General features: G+C 35.5%; 1 protein-coding gene across 4 annotated transcripts in view; it reads right to left on the bottom strand.

The window, feature by feature from the left end:
- The window catches only part of si:dkey-12j5.1 (uncharacterized), an 86029-nt gene extending 58990 nt beyond the window's left edge, over window positions 1-27039 (bottom strand). For all 4 annotated transcript variants that reach the window (XM_051866129.1, XM_051866132.1, XM_051866131.1 and 1 more), the window contains exons 1-8: window positions 26820-27039; window positions 26346-26446; window positions 26106-26252; window positions 25786-25935; window positions 22178-22284; window positions 19780-19903; window positions 17422-17538; window positions 15491-15559 (exon numbers count right to left, since the gene is read on the bottom strand). In XM_051866129.1, coding sequence (XP_051722089.1) covers window positions 15491-15559; window positions 17422-17538; window positions 19780-19903; window positions 22178-22284; window positions 25786-25935; window positions 26106-26252; window positions 26346-26446; window positions 26820-26886 — 882 coding nt within the window. In that variant the 5' untranslated portion in view covers window positions 26887-27039. The remainder of the gene's footprint in view (window positions 1-15490; window positions 15560-17421; window positions 17539-19779; window positions 19904-22177; window positions 22285-25785; window positions 25936-26105; window positions 26253-26345; window positions 26447-26819) is intronic.
- Between the last annotated feature and the right edge of the window lie 304 nt (window positions 27040-27343).

Below are 27343 nucleotides of genomic sequence, written 5' to 3'. Positions count from 1 at the left end.
TTGTCAAAAATACTGTTCAATTTTGTGTGTTGTGTTTGCCTTTTAATGTGAATTTTGACAGTACAATCTATCCCGTTTGCGTACTATTGATGAAAAATTATAATAAGCTTGCAGAAATAAATGACACATTTACAAGTTTATGAAGTGACAGGCTTATGCGACAAAACTACATTTCCTGCACGAGTATGATAAAATACAGATCCAGCATCAATTACACACCTAATGCACATTCTTTCATCTCCATTTTGTTAAATTAGTACTAAATGCTTCCTGCTGTCTTGAGTAAAAAACATGAAATGGCCCAAACGTGCCCATGTTATTCCACTCAAAAACACTTTTTCTTCACACCGTATTACATCTTTCAAGCTCATAAGTAGAAACTTCCCCGGAGAACTTGAAGGCAGCCAGTATGGCAATGTTGGGATATATATAACATCCGAAAATTGCATCTTAATAGCTCATCAAAAACGCTTTGCATACAAATCATCCTGCAAAGCACAAGCGGTAATGGCCAATATTAGACTACATGCGACACACCTTTCAATACGTGAAATAACAGGAATAATTTGGTGCTAAATGGTCTCAAATTCAGCTAAAAGTGAATGTTGTTAAGTTTCTGCAAGCCGAATGAGGAGCCAATAGGGAAACAAAGTTCCTCCTAATGCTATAAGATGGAGAAAACCCAACACTGCGCTGTATTTCTAGAGCTGATCTTCTCAGCATTCACATCAAAGGCAAAACAACTCATTAGAACTCTTTGAATGACTGACAGGTCTATGTGAGAACAAATGGGTTTCCATGACAACCAGTCAGTTATTGGATGACAAGGGCACCATTGACAGAAAGATTAGAGCGAACTAGAGCCAAAGGAATACACACAAAGCTAACAACAATCAATGGGGAGTTTCACACAAACACACACAAACCCAATAGCACAAACAAATACAGGTCATTATCTTAACAGATTAGACCAAACACATCCAAACACAATCTCTGAAAAATAATACTTATCGCTCGCTCCTTTTTTACCACTCACACACATTCACATTATAAAAAACAATAACAAATGCATTCTTTCCCTCCTTGTCTTTATCTGCATACAACAAGCAGCCACACATGCACACACAACACAGGCCCTCATCAGCGGTGGTTCATTAAGCTGGGTAAACAGAACATTAATGATTCATTAGAGCCAGCGCTGTTTATTAGTACACAAACTAAGACAGACAGAGCCTGTCTTATGCCCTCTTCTCAGACATATTTTGTATATACACACAAACACACTCAGCTCAAAGCACTTCTAGACAGACATCCCAGTAAAACAATGGAAAAGCCCATTCAGCAATAAAGGAACAACACCTGAGACCAAGTCTCGTCTAACAAGACTTTTGACTATCAGCATAAAGTCTGGTCCACATTACATCTCATTTTGGCCTGTCGCCCACTTAAGACAGCAAAGGAACATCTGAGCAGCCCTCTATAATGTGAGTAAAACATTCGCATATGCGACTAAATCTTCACTCTGGGCGACTAAATAATGTCTATCATTAGCTAATAAATTCTTAGATTTTACTCACCAGTGTGTGTGTTAGAGGTGAAGTTGAGCATAAATATATTTTCACTCGCTGAACACTGAGTGCTTGAGAGTTTTGCTCTCCGTCAAGCGACCTGTACTATTTATATTCTGCTCAATAGATGCACAGCGTACCTGACCTGTATTTGACGTACCGCAAACTCTTGTGTGAAGGTGCACAACTCGCCGTTGCTTTGCTGAGAGTACCGTGTTTCTCACACACACGCAAAGAGAGAGAGCGTCTTACACACCACGCAGAATCGATAAGCTACATGTAAACTATATTCTTTGATGCATTTTCCTGTCAAAATAACATTCACTTGGAATTATTCAGCTTTTTAAGAACATGCAGAAGAGATGCCGGGTTCTCCGGTAGTGGGCGGAACTAATGCGCAAACGGCAATCTCATTGGCTGGCGCTCATCTATTAACGTCCCTGTTTTGATTTCAGCAAATCAGTTCGAGTGAACGCTGACAACGTGATTAACATTCATGAACCCAGCAGCTCATCAATCCTTAGTGCGTTGTATATTGTTATTAGTAGTATTATTATCTTTTAATAATAATTATTATTATTATCTTTATTATTATCTAACCCCAACAAGGGTTAGTTCACCCAAAAATGAAAATTCTGTCATTAATTACTCACCCTCATGTCGTTCCACACCCGTAAGACCTTCGTTCATCTTCAGAACACAAATTAAGATATTTTTGATAAAATCTGATGGCTCAGTGAGGCCTCCATTGCCAACAAGATAATTAAAACTTTCAGATGCCCCGAAAGCTACTAAAGACATATTTAACACAGTTCATGTGACTACTGTAGTTCAACCTTAATGTTATGAAGCGACGAGAATACTTTTTTTGTGCCTAAAAAAAAAAAAAAAAAGACTTCCACAATATCTAGTGATGGGCGATTTCAAAACACTGCTTCATGAAGCTTTAAATTATCTTGCTAGCAATGCAGGCCTCACTGAGCCATTGGATTTTATCAAAAATATCTTAATTTTTGACTTTTTGAATTTTTGAGAATTTTCATTTTTGGGTGAACTAACCCTTTAATCACCACCACCAGTCTTAAGTTCAGTTAAAATGACAAATATGCATTTATACATGGCTATCAAGTTTTCTAATTACTAAAATTCTATCATTAAATAGTGCTTGATAATCATAATATCATAATATAATGAGAGGGTTGCTGAGTGCATGTAAAATGATTAACCAAACTGTTTTTTTGTTGTTGTTGTTGTTTTTAATGTGAAGTTTAGGGTTGGGTATAGCCAGATGTTGAGGAAAATTTCAAAATGTTTTCAGTCATTTTAATAGGAAAAAAAAAAAAAAAAACAACAACCTAGAACTCATCTTTCATCTTGAACTGTTTCGGCCAGGGGCCACATGTATAAAACTATAGATTTTATCCTAAAAGTGTGGGGGTTTTTTTATGCACAAAACTTTTCAGATTTGTAAAACAGTATATATGCCAAAACCTTGTGCAATTTCCTTTTTAGAAATCCTACTCAGCGGAAGATTGTGCATACATGCATCCTCTCTCCGTCTCATCCCCAAAATAACCATATATGGAGCTTATAATGCATAGTTGCACTATGCATAACCTCATTTGCATTCATCATCTCCATTTGCATATTATCATCCATGAGATACCACCATGTTTAATGGTGACATTATAAAAATATGATACGGACTGTAATTGCCATTTGGGCACAATACATTGTTAAAAATAATTCTTCATTGTCTTGTTCAAGAATAATTGCATAAAATACTTTTCAGAGTAGAATTATTTTCATTCATTCACACTGGCTAAATAATTTTAACTGTTAAACAAACCAAATATTTGCAGTGTTGCGAATAAAGTAAACATATTTTAGGATGATATAATTTAGGATCACTGAAAACTTAACAGATACTTATTTTTGCAGTGTATTGTGTATTATTGTCTGACATCAAGACGTCACGGACACAAGGTATGTGTATATGATAATCAGGTAAAACTAAAACAAATGTGACATAAAAAAATAGTTGGAATACTGTAATGGAAACTTTACTCAATCCTTTATAGAAATTAATAATTAATAATAATAATTAATAATTATTTGTATTGTGGAAGATTTCATAACTACAGCATTATATGGGAAAAACGATTTTTTTCTCCATCGACAGCAACAATAGCCATGTATTCTGACAAATTACATTTTTTGTGAATGAAGTGAAATTATGAAATTATGATTCATGAGCTGAGAAGCAAAAGACAGCAGACAGGGAAAAGAAAAAGTCCATTTAGCACTGTTAAGAACACCATCAGATACTGGTAAAACTTCTACAATATTATAATAATATATTTGCAATCTATATGCTGCTAGCAAAAATGTATTCTGTCAAACTACACAGCTACTTTTAAAAGACTGTTAATGGTAAAAGATGCAATTTTTTCCCCCAGTGTAGTTAAGCCATCCAACTGAAGCACGCTAACCAATCTTGGACCTGTAAGCCTGACACTGCAGTGTACTGTGGGTCTCATTCTCACTTTGGTCAGGTGGAAATAGAGGCCCTGGCCTGTCTAAACAGACCTGACCCAATGGTAATATAAGGCTGGACTGACAGCGCAAAAAACGGCTCTGGGAAAGATTTAAAGCAAGCTCGTGTTCCCAGCCCAGCCAGAACGTTTTGTGTATGAGAAAATGTCTGGGAAAGAGCTAATGGCCCATCTCAAGTCTGCTGAGACTATGTGAAAAGGTTACCACACACACCGTTAACCTCTTTCATATGACCTTATGACAGGACATATTCTTCTGATCTCTGAATATGACTTATGAGGGTGTTACACACCGTGCTCAGGAGCACATACACACATTTGCACGTGTGTGCATCTATGCATGAACACAGAAGAACACATTAATCATGAACAATGTTATTAGCCTAAAATGTCCCACAATGCACAAGCCTGCAAATGTGCAGGCTAATAACAATAATATGTCCCACAATGCAGCAGGCCTGTGCATTTGCAACCTAACACACACACATCATGTCCGTTTCATCTCTTTTGATCGCTTTATCCCTGCTTGGGCTCTGGTGCTGTGTTAAAAAGCAAACAAGCTTTCTTCCCCTGCAATCACTAGAGACCGGGCAGACAACGAATAATTAATGATTAGGGCCGGCTCGTTTTAGTAACGAGACTTCACTGGGACCGAATATTCAAATGAGAATTTATGACTCATCAGCAGCTTCTAATTAAGCTCGATCGTTGCATTATTTATCAGCTGTTTACCACAATCGCTGAGAGTGTTTGTCTGTGGATATGACTGTGGTTTATGCATCTACCTAGCAAAATAATTTCAAATCATCAAGACAGTTGAAGCTGAAGCTTTCATATTTATATAAAGTGAATTTAATTAACTTACATATTCACATAATATGGGATGTTAAGGTGAAATAAAAGCTGATTTTTGAGTGTGATTACCGAAATAGCATGACAAAAAAAAAAAAAAAAAAAAACTTGGCACAAACTCCAACACCTTTTTTTTTTTTAAAGTATAATTCACCCGAAAATTAAACTCATTTACTCACCCTTCATGTCATTCCAAATCCATATGAACTAAATTTCACTCTGTTCCACACAAAAAGATTGGACTACTTCAGAATGTTCAGTATAGACGTTTTTGAAAATGGCAAACAAATCGGTACTTTAATAGTACTCTTTATATCCTTTTTTAAGCTGAATTATACTTAATTTGATCTTGCAGACAAAATAATGAAATAATCCTATTTTTTATAGATGCAAAACTCTCTTTTGCATATATTGTCTCTCTCATTCTCTATTCTGAACTCAAACAATGAATGAAGAACTGAGCAGCAAAAGGTTAATTTCATAGCATTTATTGAGTAGAATGTCAGAGCGTTTTTTTGTTGTTGTTGTTGTTGTTTACAGTGAAAGTGAATGGGGACAGATGAACATTGATTAATGATTTGATTAAGAATAGAAGATTATAAATCACTGGCATGTCAGTATAACTGTACAGCCCTTGTTGTCTTCAAACATTTGATGAGCTCCTTAAACTCAAATTCAAAGTTAAGGGCTCCCTGCAGAAAGTTCTGATTAAAGATACGAGATACGAACAAACAGCCTCTGGCATCTTTAGGTCAATGTGCTTGAAAACTGAATGCATATAAATGTGTATATGTGTGTGTGTGTGTGTGTGTGTGTGTGTGTGTGTGTGTGTGTGTGTGTGTGTGTGTGTGTGTGTGTGTGTGTTTTCACATCAAATGGTGCATCACACAAACCTCTCAGCTCCTTCCAAAGCTTTAAAGTCATATCAAATAACAGTTTGATTTGTGCTCAATAATTCAGTGTCAGAGCATGATGAACATTTCATTCTTTTCATTAGCTAAAAGTTCCTCTAACCGCTGCTAAAAGTGTCAGCCAATCACTCCAGCTTAGAGCTGAGGAAAAGCATTATCTCAATTAGAGACAAGCTCAGAGTGGCATTAGACTGGCAGTGAGCTTATGAGTCTTGCATGAAGGGATAGAAACACACAAGCGCATGACTCCAGGGTCACTGCAGAGACACTTTAGAAATCTCTCTTTATAGTTCGCCTTGCAAGCAGGGGTGAAAAAGTTTTATACTTGGTTTCATTTAGTTTAGTTTTGAGCCAGTAATTAAAACACCACCGCAAATGCATTTTCATAAAGAGACGCATCTAAAAAGAGAAATACAGAGAAAAATAAAGTAAAAAAAAAAAAAAAAATGAAACAATAAATATTCAAAAACAATTCTTCTCAGGAATAGAGTAAAAGGCAGAATTTTCATTATACTCTGAAAAAGTTTATAAACAATGAAATTTGAGATTTTTTTCCCACATCCAAACTATTTTAAAAATTTGACTTGGCCTCCAAAAAATATTTTCAGATATTCTCATTATTATCTAAATATTTTATAATTTTCTTCTAACAGCTAATATTAAATTCCATACCATTTTGTCTAAAAAAAAAAAAAAAAAAATACAACACTAAAAAATAAAAAATGCTATAAGTGAATTTAGGCATCACGACATAATTTGGCCATGGGACCCACATTTTCCCAAGGTCATTAAGCCACGGCCCAATTCTTTAGGAATCTGAACCAAGCAAATTTATTTCTTAAAAATGTTAAACACACACACACACACACACACACACACCGTCCCACTTTACTTAACATGCACATAAATTGTAAGAATATCACTAACACTGATGAATAAAAAGTAATTATAAGATTAGGATGCAGTCCCAAACTAGTTGGAATGCCACTACAGTCATCAGAAATATTGAATTGGTATGTTGGGTTAAGGTTACAGAAACTACAGTTACCATGGTAAATACACAATACTAGCACGAACTATTAATAAAACACACTGTATGAACACTGTTCCTGATGGTTAGAATGAACATCATGCCTGCATTCAAATCCTTCCTAGCTGATACACAACACACCAATTACGTAATTTACTGGTACTATTTAATGACTTGCTAATTAACAATATACAACGCTGCATACTCGTAATTTTAAATGCAAAAACATGTGAACACCGGCCCTAACAATTACGAAAATAACGTTAAGATAATGACACTGACACATAGCCTGATAACATTATCTCATATGATCTGACAACAGATACTGAATCAGGACAATGTGAAATGCAGGACAGTAGATGGAAAAAAAGCAAAAGATCTAGAGTCGTGTTTTTTAAACACTGAAGATTTTTAACCTGAGCGCCGCATTTTGAGCGCGCCGTGTCACAAGCCAGATACTGCAAAAGATGAGTGTGTGCTTGCATAGGAAAAACATTGGAAAAGTAGCGCAATGGAATGGAAAAAATGCGTTCTGTGTGATAAAACAGCACAGTCTTTGCAGAAGAGTCAACAGCTTTCACGCACATCTTTCAAAATTAAAGTCTCACATAAAATTGTTGTTGTTTCTTTGACTCCACACTCTGTGACACACTCATAATGGTTTTGAGACCCACGTACAGTATGAAAAAAGGTATATTCGTCTTGAGATTTGCTAAAGATTTGTTAACATTGTTATTTAATTAATAGTGTTTTTAAAGATTAACTTTAAGTGAAAGTTAGATGATGGGCATTAAGGCAATCTAAATGTAAAAATCTGATTTAAATTTGTATAATTTCTGCACCTCTAGCAGTACTAAATTGCAAAAAATATTGACAGTTTTCAAACAGGTTTCTCAAACACTCCCATCAGCTGCCATTGGTCAGCCAATACAACATTCCCACCCTAAAACCATGCCATGATCGAGCCAATATTGCTGTATCGGGCAGGCTGAAATGGCCAAACAAGCAGAGCAATGTTTTGATATTTACTCGGAGATGTAAATCATAAGGATCTGTCTGTAATCAAACACAAATACATTTCTATTATGCAACCTTATTAGATCACGACAGCAATCACATCAGCTGAATGCACAGAACTACTAACACTCTCACTGGAGGGATAGGAATTAAAAAAGCTAACACAAAACTATAACATATTCTTAATACATGAAGATTTGACGAGACAATTTAACAATCTAAGAAATAACACAAAGTGAACACCAAAGATGGCCTTTGCCTTAACACACACACACGGCTTCCTTGCTTCTAAAAATACTCCTCAGTACTCTTTTTCAGCCTCCTGAGACTGACGCAAGGGAAAAAGAGTATCTTCCCAAATTATCATTCTTATCAGCCGTTCTGGATTATTGATGACTCTCTCCGAGCTCCGACACACACACAACAAAAGAGCGGAATGAGAAAGAGATGGAAAAAAGAGAGAACATTATTTGCACCCAGCAAAGATGTGGAAATGTGTTAAAGCCTTAGCTTAGTCTCTAAGAGACCGTCATGTGCTCCTTTACTCAGAGGAAAATCACTATAGAAGCCACATCTATAGCTGCCACAACGTTAATCCTGTACAAAGGTGTCCTGACATCAACAAAATCCTTAGAGTAAGAAATTCTGACAAGTAGAAATCATAGAGTAGCATAGCATAGCAAACCAAACCAAAAGGTTGTAGGCTCAAACCCCACGAGATGAGCCATGAACTCCTTTGTGTCCTGTATTAAGTACTTTAAATCACTTCCAAAAAAGCCAGCTTACTGACAAACTACTGCTTAGACTAGGGATGGGCAATGTCAGTCCTGGAGTGCCGTGTTCATGTAGAGTTTAGCTCCAAAACTAATCAAACACACCTGAACAAGTTAATCAATGTTTTCAATATTACTAAGGATACAGTCAGGTGAGTTTTTTTTTTTTATCAGTGTTGGAGCTAAACTCTGCAGGACAGCAGCACTCCAGGACCATCGTTGCCCTTCCCTGGCTTAGACATATACAGTAACATGTCATCGTGTCAGCTGAAAGGGATAGACCCAGAAAATTCATTCAATCACAGTCATGTCGTTCCAAACCAGTATGACTGACTTTCTTTCGTGGAAGATAAAAGGAGAATTTTTTTTTAAAAAATGATCGTGATTTTAACGGTAAAAGACTAAAAATGCTACGGTGAAAAACAGTTAATTGGTTTACATGTTTCTGTACTATATACGGTGAATAACTGTAATAGATCTAACCTTACATTTAATGTAATTTTACAGTAATATACTGTTAAATTTACAGTTTTTGGAGGTGAAAAATAACAAGTCATTGTATAATTTACAGTAAAAAACTGTATTGACATTCCCACAATTCCCTGTGTGACACTTGACATTTGATGTATTTTCATTGAAATAACGGTTTCCTCTTAGTTTTTCTTAGTTTTTTCTAATCCGTTATGTACGTTAGGGTTTTATGTTACATCTAATGTTGTTAAATTAATGTTTATTGCATTTTTTTTTTTCAATTTCATGTGTGTTACCATGATGGTGTTTAGGGTTTGTGTGAATGGCACTGTACCTTCTATATATTAGTATTGTCCTTCTCGGCTTTTGGAAAAGCTGCTTGTGATGAACTTTGATTCATCATGTGACTCATCACCACTGTGTTTGGTGGTTGTCAGTGCATTATGAAACAGATATTAGTACTTCAATAGGTTGGTAAATTAACATTATATCAGTTAATGAAATACGTTTTTTTACCTTAAATTTAAGTTAAATCTGTAAAACCTAAAATGTTGCTACCATATTTTTTATGGTAAATTTCTGGCAACCACAGCTGCCAGGTTTTTTTACTGTAAATTTGATGGAGTTTATTTTACAGTGTGTAAAATAAACAGTTATGAACCATTATTATTACAATATAAACCTTTAAATTATAGTTTTGAACTGTAAAATAGACAGTAAACTGTTTGCTGTCCCGTAAAACCTAAAATGTTGCTACCATATTTTTACAGTAAAGTTCTGGCAACCACAGCTGCCATTTTTTTACTGTAAATTTTACAGGGATTTTTTTTTTTTCAGTGTGGACTCTCTTTTCCAGGTAATTACAAAAAATGATGATTGGAGCTTTCAAGATTCAAAAAGGACACAAAAGGGCCAATAATAATAATAGTATTTTTGAAAGAAAGTTTGTATGCTCAACAAGGCTGTATTTATTTGATCAGTAGTACAGTAAAGCCATTAAAATAACTATTTCTATTTAAATTTTATTTTAAATTAATTTCTTGTGATGACAAAGCTGAATTGTCAGTAGCCATTATTCCAGTCTTCAGTGTCACATGATCCTTCAGAAATCATTATAATATACTAATTTGCTGCTCAAGAAACATTTCTTATTATTACCACAGTTGAAATCAGTTTTTTCTTTTTAATATTTTTGTGTAAACCGTGATGTTTTTTTCAGGATTCTTTGATGAATAGAAAGCATTTCTGAAATAGAAACATTTTGTAACATTATAAATATATTTGACACTTTCGATCAATTTCATGCATCCTTTCTGAATAAAAGAATTTAAAAAAAAAAACTTTTGAATGGTAGTGTAAATAATAACAATAATAGTCTTTATGACCTATATTCCAAGCCTTCTGAAGTCATAAGACAGCTTTTGTGTGAGGAACAGATCAAAATCTAAATTGTTATTTACTAATATTATTATTACCCTTGAGTGAGCTGTGAAAATCATTCAGATCAGTTTTGTTAACTGAATAAAATGATTCATTAAAACATTTGATTCATAAGTATAATTTGTTTATGCATCAGAACAACATTAGGTTGAGTAAATGATGACTGAATTTTCATTTTTGGATGAAATATTCTTTTATATAAACTGACACAAATATGCCCCAAAAAGTATTTGGTCACAAAAGCCACAATTTGGATCAATCAGAATTACTTCTATTTCCATTACAGAATAAAATAAAATTAAATAAAAATCAAGTGAAATCTGCAAACAAATGATGTGAGAACCTTTCTTAGCCATTTTAGTGAATTAGTTTTAACCAATTTAGGTTAACCTAAAAATCAACCCAAACGAATACAGGTATTTTATTTTGTTATGTAATGCAATGACATTCATTAAATTAGGAGCGTCCAGATACCTTTTGAGGTCACTGTACAATGAGTTGCAGGCCGCTGAGTTCACAGACAAAAAGTAAAAAAAGTCTATTATTTGAAGAAGTGGACGGTATGTGGTCATTAGCTCCAAAAGACTAATTATCACAGGGGTCTGGGTGTGTGTATAACCTTGTGTGTGTGTCCCTGGGGTTTGAGTTTCCTTTAAATATCTCCCTCTTTAGAGATAATTAAGTCCACTGCTACTGACATTAAACAGTACCTTTGTCACTTTGTTCAAAGGGCAAGACTTCCTTCTTCTCCCAACCACTGCATTTTATACAACTATGCCTCTTCGGCTCTCTCCATCCCTCCCTCTCATTCTACTGCCCATGACTCTCTTCCTCTCCTCCCTCTGTTCAGACCACTGGCAAAGTAAGACATCAATCTTGTGCTGTCACAGAGTGTGTCAGGCTTTGACCCAGCTGGAGTGGAGCAGGAAAAGGCCTTGCTAATATTGAGTTAGTTCATGCAGCATGCATTGCCACTACACACACACACACACACACACACACACACAAACACACTCTCCCGAGTCCTCAAAACTCATTTTGAATTGCCACTGTCTGACAGTTACATACATAGCCAACAAAACTAATATTGAATGTGCTCATGCAGGACATTACGCCAAGAGAGCACATACACCTTCTATATCTAATCTATAAAGCAAGCAAAACATTCTACCCCTACAATAATAATAATAATAATAGAGCCTTCCTTACTTCCTTACTTCAAAGGATAACATGAAATAGAAAACTCACTATTTTAAAGTATTGCAACATTTTACCTTAATATACTGTCAAAATATTCAAAAATCACTTTTTTATGTTTTTAGGAAATATCTAAAAATAAATGCCAATATATAAAATTGCAGTTTTAAACATAATTATAATATTTTTGTACACTGTCAATAATTTTTTTTACAAAAAAATGCTACAGTAAAAAAAAAAGAAAATATCTGGTTAACTGCAAGTTACCAACCCATAATCGGTTTAACATCACATTACATGCTTTTTTAGTGTAAAATACTGACAAAATTTTGGGTTTTTAAAAAGTAAATCTATAAATCACCATATAATTTACAGTGAAAAACACTTAATCAGTTAATGAAATATACCGTTATAAGTTGCAAAATATACAGGCACTATTATGCCACCCCGTAATACTTGAAACATTGTTTCCATTTTTTTTTTTTTTTTTTTTTACCATAAATTTTAAATTTAATATTGTGTATCAAGTGTATCATGACCCAGATATCAATAGATATGATAATATCATAGAACGAAGTCCCAGCTCACTGTGTCCGACTGAACAGTGAAAAGTAGCTTATGACATTATTAGTTAATTATGTTTTAGTTAATATTTTTATATTATATGTTAATATTAATCTTATTCATTTTTTTATAATTGAATATATTTTTAATTGATTATTATTATTATGACGTGTACTAAGGAATAATGTGAAATATGTCTAAGAATGTTTATTACGAAAAAATGTTTATTTTGAGCAATTTAGGCTTCATTTTCTGTGCTGAATGTTTAAAACTGAACTTTTACACCAGCATCTTTAGAGCTTGGACTGCCTCTAGATATCTAAATTAGCCCATCCTTCTCTTTCTCTCTCTGTTTAGAAGTGCTCACCTTTCCCAGCTGTCCAATCAAAGGGCCTTGCTGCCGGGGGGCCCGGCTTCTGTCTAAACACCCGCTGTCGCAGAGACGACCCTGCAACCTTCGGCATCATTTTGACAGACAGCCAGGTGACTGGTTTTAATATTAATATGTCCCCCGTGCTGAGAGGAGATTCTATTTGTGTTCGGCTAAGGGAGAGCAGATGCTTTTTATAAGTCAGGCTGCAGCACTCAGTCCTTCACTGTCTCCTCAGGATGAACCGAACAAATCTAAGTAAGTGTGAAAAAGAACTAAAGAAAAGTGCACTCCCCACAGCTGTCAATTTATCATTCTCTCTCTCTCAAACTGACTTTCACTTTTACAGCATCTCATCCTGGTCCTGCCTTATTTCATTCTGTCTCTCGACCCTGTCATTCTTTCTCTTTCCTCTTCACTATTATTTAAATTCTCTGTTCTCTCACATTTTCCAATACCTCTCTCCGAGTGCTGGACAGGTGTCAGGACGTTCGCACTCTCTGCACAAAAAGAGTCTTACTGCACACTCACACTCAACTGGAAAGGTCACAGTAAAGTGCAAATAAAATACCATTCCTGCATTATTCAGAGGTCACCTTAGCACTGATAGAAAAGGAGAAAAGAGTTTAAAGGGAAACAAATCTATAGTCTTAGCATTAATAACTGTCGACGCAGTGTCACTCAGAACTCCAGAAGAGCTGTGGGACTCCTTTACTGATACAATAGACATAACTACTGGAGAACAACACTGGAGAACTATACAGTTCACGTCAACTTTTGAAAGGCTGTGTCTCACAGACAAGTGAGCATGTTAGGGCATCATTGGAAAGCTTAAATCCATCTGATGACACTCAGAAATGCTGTCTATGTAGGCAGCTCACTAAGTTTTGGAATAAAACAATAAGCTGATAATTATTTTCATATTATGACTGATAAGCGATAAACAGCCAATTTTGAAATGCTATACTAGAGATCAGAAACAAATTAAAGACTTTATCATTTAGATATTAATAATATTTTTTTTTACTAAGTACAATTAATAAAGGCCAGTATTACCAATACCACTACTGCTACTGATACATCTATCTTGACTTAAACACATTCGATAAATGTCACATTTAGCTGTACCTTTTATATTGATGTATATGATGTTTCTGTCTCTGTCAATATCATCATAATGAGAGCTGTCAGTTCATTTTCCCCCGCTAAAAGGCTTTTCACACTGCGCTTAACCCCAGGTTATCGTCATTCTAAACACGACTTTTAACCCTGGGTAAAGGAATGTTTCACACTTGTAATTTTTTTGAAGCGGGGTTAGCTCTGCTTTTTACCCGGGGTTATGAAACTCCGCTCCGGAGCAGGGTTAGCACCGCTTTTGCGGTGTTAACCCATCATTGCAGTGCCAAACTACAGTGTGAAACGATGCTGTGTTAGAATGTTACAGCTAGACGCTTAGCAAAACGGACAACCAAACGCGTACTCATATTTGCCTGCTTTGGGCAGTCACGGGAACGCTGCGCACTGTATATAAACAGTACATTCAGCGTTTGAGAGGGAAAATGTCAAATGCTGACAGAAAACGTGACAATTTGAGTGAAGAAATGACCGTTTCATTCTTACCTTTATTGTCCGATACGTTCATTCAGTATAAACTCAATAGTACAGTCGGCAATACGAGTTGAGGATGCACATTGCTAGAGCTAGCCTATGTAAACAGGTCGCATGCTACGTTTTTCCAATCATTGATACTGACACAAATATTCAAATAAGAACGTTAATCCATGGTTTAGGAAAGTACAATGTGAAACGTCAGCTTATGAATACCCAGTATTAATTATTAACCCCGGGTAAATTATTCAGTGTGAAACGTGAAGCAAAAAAAACCCAGGATTCCATTTACCCGGGGTTTGGAATGACCCAGGGTTAACTATTTCAAGTGTGAAAAGCCCTTAAGTTTATTTTGCGCATTAATTTTCACAATAAGAAATTTTGTATCAGAAATTTTTATGATACAACGTCAATGTTTACTTAAGTTAATATTTACTTAAGTATTTACTTTATTATTATTATTATTTTTTTTTTTTTTGCACTTAAACCTTTTTCGCTTTGCATAGCTGGTGGGTGGAAACTTACGAGGTATAGCTGATTTGTTCAACTCACCAGCCTCATGGCTGCTACAGAAATAGACATAGACAGACCATTAGACAGTAAATAATTGTCCCCGCTGACAATTATATAGTAATACACCACAGTGGGTGATGGTTTACTCTACAGCTGCAATAGAGCACAAATTAAACCTTCTCATTACACACAACACTGACAGCTTTAAGCCTGTTTGTTAGACATATAGCTAATATTAGTGTACTTGTACAAGATGTATTCTATAGGTCTTTAAACTTGCTTGCACAGCAAGAACAGATTGTCTTGGATTAAACTGTGCTAACACACTGGCTACAGAATAGATCCAATGCACTATTATGAAACAGTTTCTAACCCAATAGCTTGAAAAAAAGCTCATCAGTTGAATGTGTATACGACATCCCCACCACCGCTAAGATCACAAAGAATTACTGACAGGTACTATACGCTCCACTTCAACATTCAGTGGACGCTTCAGTTCGGCCTGGCTGAGAAGCGTTCAAGTTGAACATTCTGAAATGTGAATTCTCTATTCTAGGAGGAAACCGACTGAAACATTTGAAATGTTCTTTATAAAAGTGTTGAGCTAGAGCACTGTCCTACCTCATACTCCTCAGCCTCGATCAGCAGTTTGGCTGTTGTTATTCTGGATTCATAAGGCGGGATGTTGCTCTAAAACACAAAAGAATAAATATTAACTGAAAGGTAAATTACTGAAGGGTAATGAGGGACTTGATGATGTGAATTGATGAGAAAATGATGAAAATTGATTTAAAAGACTCATTAACGATTAATATTAAAAGATGGATTAGAAAATAAGTACACTACCAAAAGTTTGGTGTGGATAAGATTAAAATGTTTTTAAAGAAGATTATTATTATCACAAAGGCTGCATGTATTAAAAAACAGAAATATTGTGATATGTTATTATATTTTAAAATAAATATTTTCTATTTGAATATATTTTAAAATGTAATTAATTCCTGTATTGGCAAAGCTGAATTTTTAGCATCCATTACTCCAGTGTCACATGATCCTTCAGAAATCATTCTAATATGCTGATTTGATGATAAAATCACATTTCTTACTATTATCAATGCTGAAAACAGTTGTGCTGCTTAATATTTTTGTGGAAATCATTATATGGTTTATTTTAGGGTACTTGGATGAAAAGAAAGTTCAGCATTTATTTGAAAATCTTTTATAACAACGTAAAAGCCTTTAATGTCACTTTTGATCAATTTAATGCATTCTTGCTGAATAAAAGGTATTAATAGGTATTAAAAAAAAATCTTACCTACTCCAAACTTATGAAAAGTGTACATTGTTTATTACTGAATATCGTTTGCCTTGTGTCTTCTTCTAAAGCATGTCTATGAACAAAATGCATGTTCAACTAAACAACAAAGATCTGCAACCTCAAACAATGCATCTTGTGCAGAAGAATTAAAGTTGATGTGTCAGAAGTATTGTCAGTGTTAAAATGACAGCATGCCACAAAATGCTTTTGATAAACCTAATTTTTTACTCCGAAAATTGCTTGAATCTGGCAGATATGTTTATTCGTGACTTTATTTTAAATTGTATAGGTGTTTGAGAGAACTATTTTAGGATAGAAAAAGCCAAAATGTCTACTAGCATTTGTCTAATGATCCATTAAACCGATAAAAGTTCTGCATATGACTGATTTTCTCAAGGTCTCATTAACACTATTTTCTATTTCAATATATCATCATACCATCAAGGCCACTTCACCTCTTGTGTTCATTGTAGCCTGTCTGTGATGTTATCAGGCTCATTATTGTATAGTATATATTATCACAATCCCTTTCGTCTCTATACTGGATAAATGTTTACAAAATATCAGCTATGTAAAAAGAGTTGATGAGAGTGCTGAGCCTGATGCTTCAAACATTCACATACTCTCCTACCTGCCAGGATTTTCCAAACGTCGCAAAGCTTCATCTACATATCACAAATTAATGTCTAGTGCCAAGCAAGTTCCCTGAAATTTTAACCAGTAGAAAAGTAAACAAACTTTTATAAATTCCCTCAACGAGTCAGTTCAGGTGAGGCTTGTTTTTCTGTGGTTTCTTCAGCTACTTAACAGATGACTGTGAAAATTCATTTAGACACACAGAAATGAAAATATGTTTTTGAAAAAGCATGAAACTTGTAGCCTTGAGCAAAAAACGGTGTCAGTGGAAAAGCATGGTCACTTGATGGGGAAGCTGTCTGTGTGTGTGTGTGTGTGTATGTGTGTGTGTGTGTGTGTGTGTGTGCGTGCACACGTATGACCGCAGGGCCAGCCATGCGGCAGACTGCCACAGCCTTGGCCTAGCTTTGAGAGAAAAATAAAAACATAAATAAGCTAGTTTGTTTTCTTTCTTCCCTCATCTTTCCCAGACTAAAAACTTCTTTAAGTGCAGTGCTATTTCCTTCCTTGCAATCAGAAAGAGGTCAAAGGAGAGGTCATGATGTGTCCTATCTTTATCTCTCGGTTGCCTTTGGAACACAAGCACCTGTGCACGCACCTTAGTCTGATTTTCTTCCTCCTCCGTGTCCTGTGCTGCACTCGCCAAAGACTCTTCCTTTTTCTGTAGGCTAGGTAACCATGACGACACGCTCTTCTTCAGGTACTCACGCCCCTCCTGCACAAAGTATGACAAAATAAATTTGCAAGAGCCTCTCTAAGTATTCTGACTGCAAAAATACAGGTACATGGTACATGCCTCAGGAAGAGGTATAGGATGAGACTAAGTAAGATGGGATGAGAGGTGATGGGATGAGATGAGAGAAATTGGATAGGATATGAGGAACAAGGAGGTAAAATAGGAAGACAAGAAGTAGGATAGGACAACAGGAAGCTCTATCAGATATGGGAAGTGGTATAGGGTCAGAGGAAGTGACAAAGTAGGGTAACAGGTAGTGGTATGAGATGAAAGATAGTAGAATATGTTGAGAGGATGCAGGATAGGATGAAAAGAAGTAGGTTAGGGAGAGCGAAAGTAAGACAGGATGACAGGAAGTAATAAAGGATGATAGGAAGTGGCAATGAATATGATGCAAAGAAGTAGGAAATAGCTTGGGCAATATCACATGAGAGGAAGTAAGATGGCCTGAGAGGTAGTGGGATGGAATGAAAGAACTCAGAACAGAGGAAATGGGAAAGTATATAAGGAACTAGGAAGTAGAATAGTATGCCAACTAGGAAGGAATACAATAACAGGTTGTGGTAGGAGACGAAAGGAAGTATGACAGAATGAGAGGAAGCAGTAAATGATAAGAGGAGGTTGAAAACATTAAGAGGAAGCAGGGTAGATTGAAAGGAAGTAGGTCAGGTTGATATAGGATGATATGATGCAAGGAAAGTACTAAGCATGGGCAAAAAGTGGTATAGAATGAGAGGAAGTAAGATAAGAAAAGATGAAGTAGTATAGAATGAATGGAAGTAGTAAAGCATGAGAGGAAGTGACAGAAGGTAGGTTTACAGGAAGAAGAAAGGAAGTAGGAAAGGATGAGGGCAAGTAGTAAAGGATGAAAGGAAGTAGAATACATTGAGAGGAAGCGGGATAGGACGAAAGGAAGTAGGTCAGAGTGAGAGAAAGTAAGATAAGATGAGAGGAAGTCTTACAGCATGAGAAGAAGTGATAAAGGCACTGTATATGATCCAAATAATAGGAAAAAAGAAGTGGTATAGGATGAGAGAAAGTAGTAAAGCATGAGAGGATGTAGGAAATAGCGTGAATAAGATGGTTCAGGATAAGAGAAAGTGGTAAAAGACAAGCGGGAGCAATATAGAATGTGAAGAGAGAAAACAGTTTCAGAACAGAGTAAATAGGATAGGATATGAGGAGGTAGAAAGCAGAATAGGATGACAAGAATTAGGATAGGACAACCCAATGCTCTATAAGATGAGTGGAAGTGGTATAGGATGAAAAGAAGTGACAAAGTAGGATAACTGGTGGGGGTATGAGATGAAATGAAGTAGGCTAGGATGAGAGGAAGTAGTAAAGGATAAGAGGAACATTGAGGATGAGGGGATGAGAGAAGTGGTACTGTATATGATGAAAAGTAGGAAATAGAATGGGCAATAAGAAGGAATAAGATGAGAGAAAGTAAGATAAGACAAGAGGATGTCGCATAGAATGACAAGAAGTAGTAAACCATTAGAGGAAGTAGGAAATAGCATGCATAAGAGGAAGTTGTACAGGATTATAGAATGTGGTAAAGAACAAGAGGGAGCAATATAGGATGAGAGGGAGTGACATAGGATGAGATGAAAATGTACAAGCATGAAAAAGGTTGAGGTTAGAGCACACAAAGAGACTCAAGTTTATGATTGTCAAGTTCTACTGTCAGCTCTCTGAAGGGAAATGGAACTGTCTTCTGAAGTGAAAATACCCACAAACTTTGCAAGCGGTTTAAGCTGCACACTGAAGCTCAACTCAGAGGGAAGCTCAGGATTAGTAGATGTGCTGGTCTTATGTCTGTTTGCCCCCTAATGGTTCAGTGAGGAACTGCATTGAAGCGAATGTGTTTGCACTAGTAAATCTGTCCCACAGTGGGTCCTTTTCAATAAGCTTGTTCTCCTAATGGCTTATAATTCATTAGCTGCAACCTAACTCTCTCATCTGTTATCTTTGTCTATTCCTCATACAAAAACAAGCATACATGCCCAAAACCCATTTCTCTTACTTGCTCAATTCTCTTGCACACAATTTTATCCGTGTCTCCTTCTCAGAAACACATGACTCAGCTTTCTCAGCTGCTCTCCACCTACACTAATTATGACTGCATAATGCCCCGCTGCTCAGAACACTTTTCTTCAGTGAACCAGCGAGACGATGAGGGAACTCTGGGTAATTCACTCCACAGATGTCCTGTTGTACCTCAGTTTTCTCAATGCTGAACAGGTAGCTGGCCATCAGCTGCAGAGCCTCAGGGTTGTGTTCGTCATACTGTAGAGCTTTATCGATGGCCTCTTTGCAGCGGTCAGCAGCGCCCTCCTCCATGCTGTCAAACAATAAAAAGTTATATTTGAAGCACATAAAAATCATTTAGTGTTATTAAAGGGATAGTCCACCTAAAACTGACACTTTTGTCATCACGTACTTGTCTGTTGTACACAAAATAAGATATTTTAAAGAGTTTTGTTAACCAGATGACCAGTTAACAGGTAGCCATTGACTTCCATGGTATTTTTTTCCTACTATGGAAGTCAATGGCTACCATCAACTGTTTGATTCTTTAAAATATCTTCTTTTGTGTTCAACAGAAGAAAGAAACTCATACAGGTTTGGAATAACTTGAGGATGAGTAAATGATGACAGGATTTTCATTTTTGGGTGAACTATCCCTTTAAAGTTATTGTCACTAACCATGTGTATATACATTTTTTGGTGTAAAAACTTGTGTGCAAATGTTTTCACAAAGAAATTATTATCAATCAATAACTTTGATTTAACACTTTAATTAAACTTACATTTATTTGAAAAAAAAAAAAGAGAGAGAGGTAGCAGGATAGGACGAGAGGAAGTGACAAAAGATAAGGATAGAATAGGTAATATAAGGTGAAAGGAAGTAATGTTGAGAGGAAGCAGTACAACATAAAAGGAAGCAGGGTATGGGGAAAAAATGGTGTAGGATAAAAGGAAGCAGGGCAGGATGAGAAGAAGTGGTATAGGATAAAAGGACATAGGATAAGAAAAGAGAAAGCAAGGATGAATGAGAGGAAATAGGAAGCAGTATATACTGTAATAGGAGGAAGTAGGATGAGATGAGAGTATATAGTAGAAGTATAGTAATTATACGAATATAAGAGAGTACAGTAGAAAGTAGTCAATGATAAGAGGAAAATAATCAAGCCAGGATGAAAGGAAGTTAAATATATATATATAATAATGTTACCACAAAAAGCATTATAGGAAGAGTGGAAGTAAGATAGGATGAGGGAAAGTTGGATTGGGAGGAAGTTGTGTAGGGAGGAAATTGTGTGTAATAACCTGTATAAAACCCTGTTTGTGAACACTTTCACACAAAAAAGAGGGTTCATTAATACTGTACGTTCATACTTAATTTCTGAACAAACTGAAACCAAAGATGAGATAAAACAAGAATGGATGATGTTGTACAATAGGAAGTATGGGTAACACTTCAGTATAGGGAACATGTATTAACTACGACTTTTCCCTCAATAAACTCCTAATTTACTGCTTATTAATAATCAGTAAGTTAGTTGTTAAGTTTAGGTATTGGGTAGGACTAAGAATGTAGAATAAGATCATGCAGAATAAGACATTAATATGTGCTTAATAATAATTAATAAACAGCCAATATTCTAGTAATATGCATGCTAATAAGCAACTAGTTAAAAGACCCTAAAATTGTTACCTGACTGGATGAAATAGAATAGGATTAGAGAAAGCAAGCAAAGATGAGAGGATGTATGAAATATTACTAGAAGAAGTGGTATAGGATATATACACACACACACATAAGAATTTCAGTTATTTTTTAAACCATTTCAGAGTAACAAACATTGTGTCTTGTAGCTTGATCTGGGTACAATTTCTGCAAAAAATTACAAGTTTGACCAATAATTGAACTAAACCAGAGTTTCCACAGCACCCAAGGGCATCCACACTACTGAAGAAAATATTATTTGTTAGCACGCACACTTTTTTCTGCTCTTGATTTTCCAGTTATCGCCTGCAGCAAACATCTCCTGAAACAACACACCCCGATACACACATACAGCTAAACAGTATATCAAGAGGAAAGACACGGAGACATACTGTACTTTGCTAGAGGCTTTGCTGCTGCTGTACCTTCATAATGTACATCGATGTGTGAAATGGTATGGTGCTTACATATAGTCAATAAACCTGACCTTTCCCTGGTGCTTTGAATTTCAATCTCAGGGTTTGAATGAAGTCACGCTATGCCAAGTTCCTCGGCAATCAACACTAAGCGCATCTCCAATCCAAATCTACATTTCATCTCTCTCCTACCATTACCCCCATCCTGAATTCCCAACCCTCTCCCTCTCTCTATCCCTCTATCAACCAGTCTGTGATTGGATCTTTTCTGCAGGCCTCAGAGCAGATGGGCTCCAGTCTGTAGCGTCCCAGGTGTGTGTGTGTGTGTGTGTGGCAAATCATGTCATCAGGTACAGAAAGCCAAAAAGGTTGAGAAATGAAATGAGTGAGAAAGGCCAGAGCAAACAAAGATTGGCAGAAGTTGAATAAAAGCCAGCATACATCTGTGTAAAAAAGGAAAGATATTTACCAGAGATCTGTGAAGAAGATCTCAGCGATGGAACAGAAGGCCACAGACACCTCTTTCTTTGTGACGGCACCCTCAGAGGGGAATGCGGCCGCTCCAAATGCACTAGCCTATCAGGCACAGATCCACATGTGACAATGAGTTAAAATAATATTCATACTCTTATTTTTATTACATGGAATACAAAAACAAGTTTTGTTCACCCTAGTAACCACTAGCTCAAAAACTCCAAAAAGGACAAAAATAAATAAAGAAATAAGGAAATCACCATAAGAATCATGTGCTAGATTCCAATATGATAGCTTTGGGTTACCTATCCCTTTAACACACAATCAAGATGTTTACTAGATATTCACAGTCAGTTATCATATAATGCAAATTGACAAATGTCTGTCTATAACAATAAATAAAAATACAGAATATCACTCGACGGCAGTGAATGTCAACCAGGGCACCCAGGCCCAATAGGAGTAGCCCAACTTAGAATAATTTAAATTAATATATTATTATGATTATTATTACAATTAATATTGCTATTAATATATTACAATAATCTAACTTAATTAAAATGCTAAAAAAAAAAAAAAAAAAAAAAACATGCTGCAACATACTGAAACCATTTTTTTTCTCCACTCCAAAAATAGAAATATATTAACTATAAAAAAATATTAATATATATTAATTATTATATTAACACACTCAGTTTTATGTGGCGCCTTTGAAAATTGTGTTGGACATTGGTAGTCAACCAGACTGAGAATCACTGCCCTACAAGTCTTCATTGTTTGTCTTCTTAAGTTTTACTGCCATCTTGTGCTGAAAGATTGAACTGAACATTTTACACTAAAGAAATCCAATAGCCGCTTCCTTTTGACAAGTCATTTAGACCAGTGCTTTTCAAGCCTGTCCTGGGGACACCCCGCCATTGCACATTTTGTATGTCTCCCTCATCTCACACAGCTGATTCAACTCATCAGCTCATTAGTAGTGACTGCATGACTTGAATTGGGTGTGTCCAATAAGGTAGACGTACAAAATGTGCAGTGGCAGGACAGGTTTGAGAAGCAATGATTTAGACTACTAGGATGTATGTCTCACCCATGCGGTCCCAAAGCTCAGAACATTATTCACAGAATCTAAATCCAATACACAGTAATGTATGCAGGACAGGAACAGCTTGTGTGGTCATTTCAATTGATTGCAGTTTGCTTTGATGTAAAACAATGTCTGTGACCAACTGGTTGTCAATAGCTCTTCACCTACAGGAACAACACGCATCTGTCCTTCTGTATATTCCATTTATCTGCCCTGTATAGACAGACACAAACATCACACAAAGGCCTACGATGAGACTGGCTCAGCATTGACTAAATGCTTCCTGCTATTATGTCAGTGCTAATTCCGTTCCTTCCAGAAAGCACTACTCTGATTCAGCAACTAACTTAATCAATGCAAAGAAAGTGCTGTCCACTGGGGAAACACACCATAATGACAGAATGCATCCATTATACATTAGCTAAAAGTCTGAGGGTTCAAAACAAAATTCATTTGTATCTTAGAGAGTAAAATTCTTGCTACTCACTGACTCAACTACTCGTACTTGAGGTTTCACATGTAGTATTAGGTACCTGCTTTACTGTAGGTCACCGCAAATTTCATAATATAGGCTAGACCAGGGCTCTTCCAGTGAATGATTCTCAGGGTAGGTTCATTTTTCAATGACAACTGACCATATGCACAGACTGTTTTTAAGAACTTCCGCTATAATATAAGCCAGCTGGAAAATGTCACTTTTTGGTGTGTCGGAATCTTCAAAGTCCTGAGGTAGCTTTAACAGCATCAATAGTGTAATACTTAGTTTATAATCAGAATATAGTCCCTTAAATAGTTGGGCCTAGCGTTAATTTTAGTTATTCAAATATAAGACGACATATAAAAAAAAGACGTGTTTCAGTGTTCTTCAATTCAATTCAACTATCAGTTTTCATACTTTTGTGTGAAAACAGTTTCAACACACTGTAAATTAAAGATTAATTGCGCACTTGAATAGTTAGATTCACTAAATAAAATGTGAGTTTTCACAAGTGTGCCAAAATCATTGAGTTCACGCTGCACTGACTGATAGCTTCTCTGTGATTATAAAGGGAGAGCGTGGTGCTCGCTTTCTGCGTAATTCATTCACAAGAAAAGTTGTTTTTCATACTTCACCTTGACAAAATGTATTTTTAAACCTAGTGATTTTATAATGTTTAATATTTATTCAAAAGCGAAACTGAGTGAAAAACTATTACAGGAAATGGCTAATATGAGTCAATAAATGTTCCTCTGCTGCCATCTGCTGGTTATAGTGGTAATTAATATAATTAATATGGTAATAAAGGTCTTTTTTAGTTTTAAATAAAAGTGTTTTCTATCAAATGTTGAATTTCCTACATCTTGAACCATTCGGTTTTACAAATGGGGACAATCTCTGAAGGATGAACAAATAATGTTTTTGGTCATTACATTAAAAATAACATTTGAAGTGCTGGAAAAATGTTGCGTGTGCGTGTCTAATTACAGATACTGTGTTTCTTATTCAGACGTTCCCATTAGCTTCGTCTTGGTATTCCAATCAGTATAACTGATTTATTGGAAAATTAGGCAAGTGTGATAAATTAAAATATTAAAATATAGTTAAAATATATAGCATTATATTAGCATATAAGCATTAAAATATAAATACAACTGAAAAGATCAAGTTGGCTTAACAAAAAACAAGAAAGTAACCGTGCATATGGTCAATTTCTGTAGGCACATAAGGTATTGCAATTAAGAGGTCTTTGAACTAGTTGTTTGAAAAAAACATACAAAACTGCTATCGAAAACAAGTACTTGTATAATTGGATACACTGAGTTGAAATACTCATTTACAAACATGCAGTATAGCCCTGGAGACAACTTTCCTGAAAAGTATCCCTAGTCTCATTGACATTTTACTTGGATTTACCTGCAATTTCCTTTGGTAAGAAAGCATCTGCTAATAACATGTACACTTCCGTTCAAAAGTTTGGGGTTGGTAAGATTTTCTAATGTTTTTGAAACAGCATAATGTTTATGCTCACCAAGGTTACATTTACTTTATCAAATATACAGGTAAAACAGTAATATTGTGAAATGTTATTACAATTTAAAATAACAGTTTTCTATTTTAATATATTTTAAAATGTAATTTATTTCTGTGATGGCAAAGCTGAAAATTCAACAGTCATTACTTCAGTCTTTAGTGTCACATGATCCTTCAGAAATCATTCTAATACGCTGATTTGTTGCTCAAAAAACATTTTTTTTTTTTTTACAGTTGGTTGTTCTGCTTAATGTTTTTTTTTTTTTTTAAATGTGATACATTATTTTCAGGATTATTTGATGAAGAGAAAGATCAAGAGCAGCATTTATTTAAAAAAAAAAAAATTTTGTAACAATGTAAAAGTCTTTAGTGTCACTTTTGATTAATGCAAATATTACTAATTTCAAACGTTTGAAAGACAGTGTATTAAAATGTGTAAATTAAACAATCAAGTGAATCGAAAATTTATTTTAAATGCATGTACTGTGTATCAGCATTGTCTTGCCTCATTGGTGTGTTTGTCCATGGTGTTAAGCATGACCTCAGTTCCTTTACTGAAGTACTGTACAGCCTCCATGCCCGTGTGAATCTGCCCCAGGTACATGTACTTACTGTGGCCCTCCTCTGGACTGAGCTCCACCGCCTTCAGATACACGTGCATTGCTGTCAAGGACTTTAACACACATATACGCTCACACTCTCTTTAACAACTGGAAAAATAAGACTAGAAGCTCCATGTGGACAGTACAGATTACATATATACACAACAGTATTTCAAAAGAGTGTTTCATTGAACTATGGTAGCACAGTATGTGAAAAAGATATCTGTTTAGCTTTCTCTACATCTCCCAGCTCAGCACAGATGTTCCCCAGCATGTCCAGGATGGTTAGGTTAGTTGGTTCAATATCCAGCGCTCGCTGACAGTACAGCCTGGCCATGTCAAAGTCAAAGTTGTCTATACACTCTTCAGTCTGAGAAGAACAGAGAAAGTACACTAGTGAAATCTGAAGACAAGATCTAATATTTAATTTGTTAAACATATCCATTATATGGCAACATATTACCTTTTCCAATAGTTGATCAACAGTGTATTTTTCAGCTGTCTTCTTTTTGGCCCTTTCCTGCATCTTTGCTTTCATTCTTTCCTGAGGTGACATCAAGGCACCTGAGCCAATAAATAAATAAGCTGAATACTAAAAACCAAATCAAACCTGGCTACTAAATTACTTTAATGTGAATAAGTCTAGGTTAAGAACAGGTATGTATGTTAAGTACAAATTTGTCAACCCTTCTTTTTCTTCCAAAAAAAAAAATCACAACAAACGCCACATGGCACATGAAACACATTGCATCGAGTGTCATATTTACCGTTACCGTTGTCAATAAACCGTTATTGTCAAAACAAGCAGCGGTGACTATAAGTGTCCAATCTATATAGCTAGAAACGGGTTTAATTGATGTGGGATTTTACATAATATGTATTAAAGTGATAATTTTCATGAACTAACAGCAATACCAGATTCCTTAAACTGACATACCTCCATTTGGTTTGGTGTCTTTTCTTTTAGCTTTGTTTTTCTTTTTAGCTTTTGCTTGTCCGCCCATTGTTGCTAGATAAAACCTGTGTATTTATGTTACTTTGTATACAGAAGAAAAGACTTCTCCACTTGGAGGTGAATTCACTTGCCTGCGTGAAAGTACGCATGGGCTGCCTACAACGTGAATCAGATGGATTGACTTCCTGTTAGGTCACAAACCACATCTTTAACAAAATAAAAGTCTCCAATGATTTCTGATGCGTCTGTTTTTGTTTCCCACGAAACTGATTCTCTTGTCAATGTTCATTTCTGCATAAAATGGGCCACATTACTATATTAAATAAGAAATAACAAACTTAGAAAATAATAGTTGAGGTATGTTTAAGGTATGTTGTCTGGATTTAATATTGCGTCATTTGCGTGTAAATAACAAAGAGAAATGTTAAATAATTTTCAACTAGGTCTACATATATTTATATGATTTATATGATAATATAATTATTTATATGATCTAAAAGTTTTTT

Source organism: Ctenopharyngodon idella, chromosome 16 (assembly GCF_019924925.1).
Source record: "Ctenopharyngodon idella isolate HZGC_01 chromosome 16, HZGC01, whole genome shotgun sequence".
Classification (NCBI taxonomy): domain Eukaryota; kingdom Metazoa; phylum Chordata; class Actinopteri; order Cypriniformes; family Xenocyprididae; genus Ctenopharyngodon; species Ctenopharyngodon idella.
This window is presented reverse-complemented; position numbering and strand designations above follow the sequence as displayed.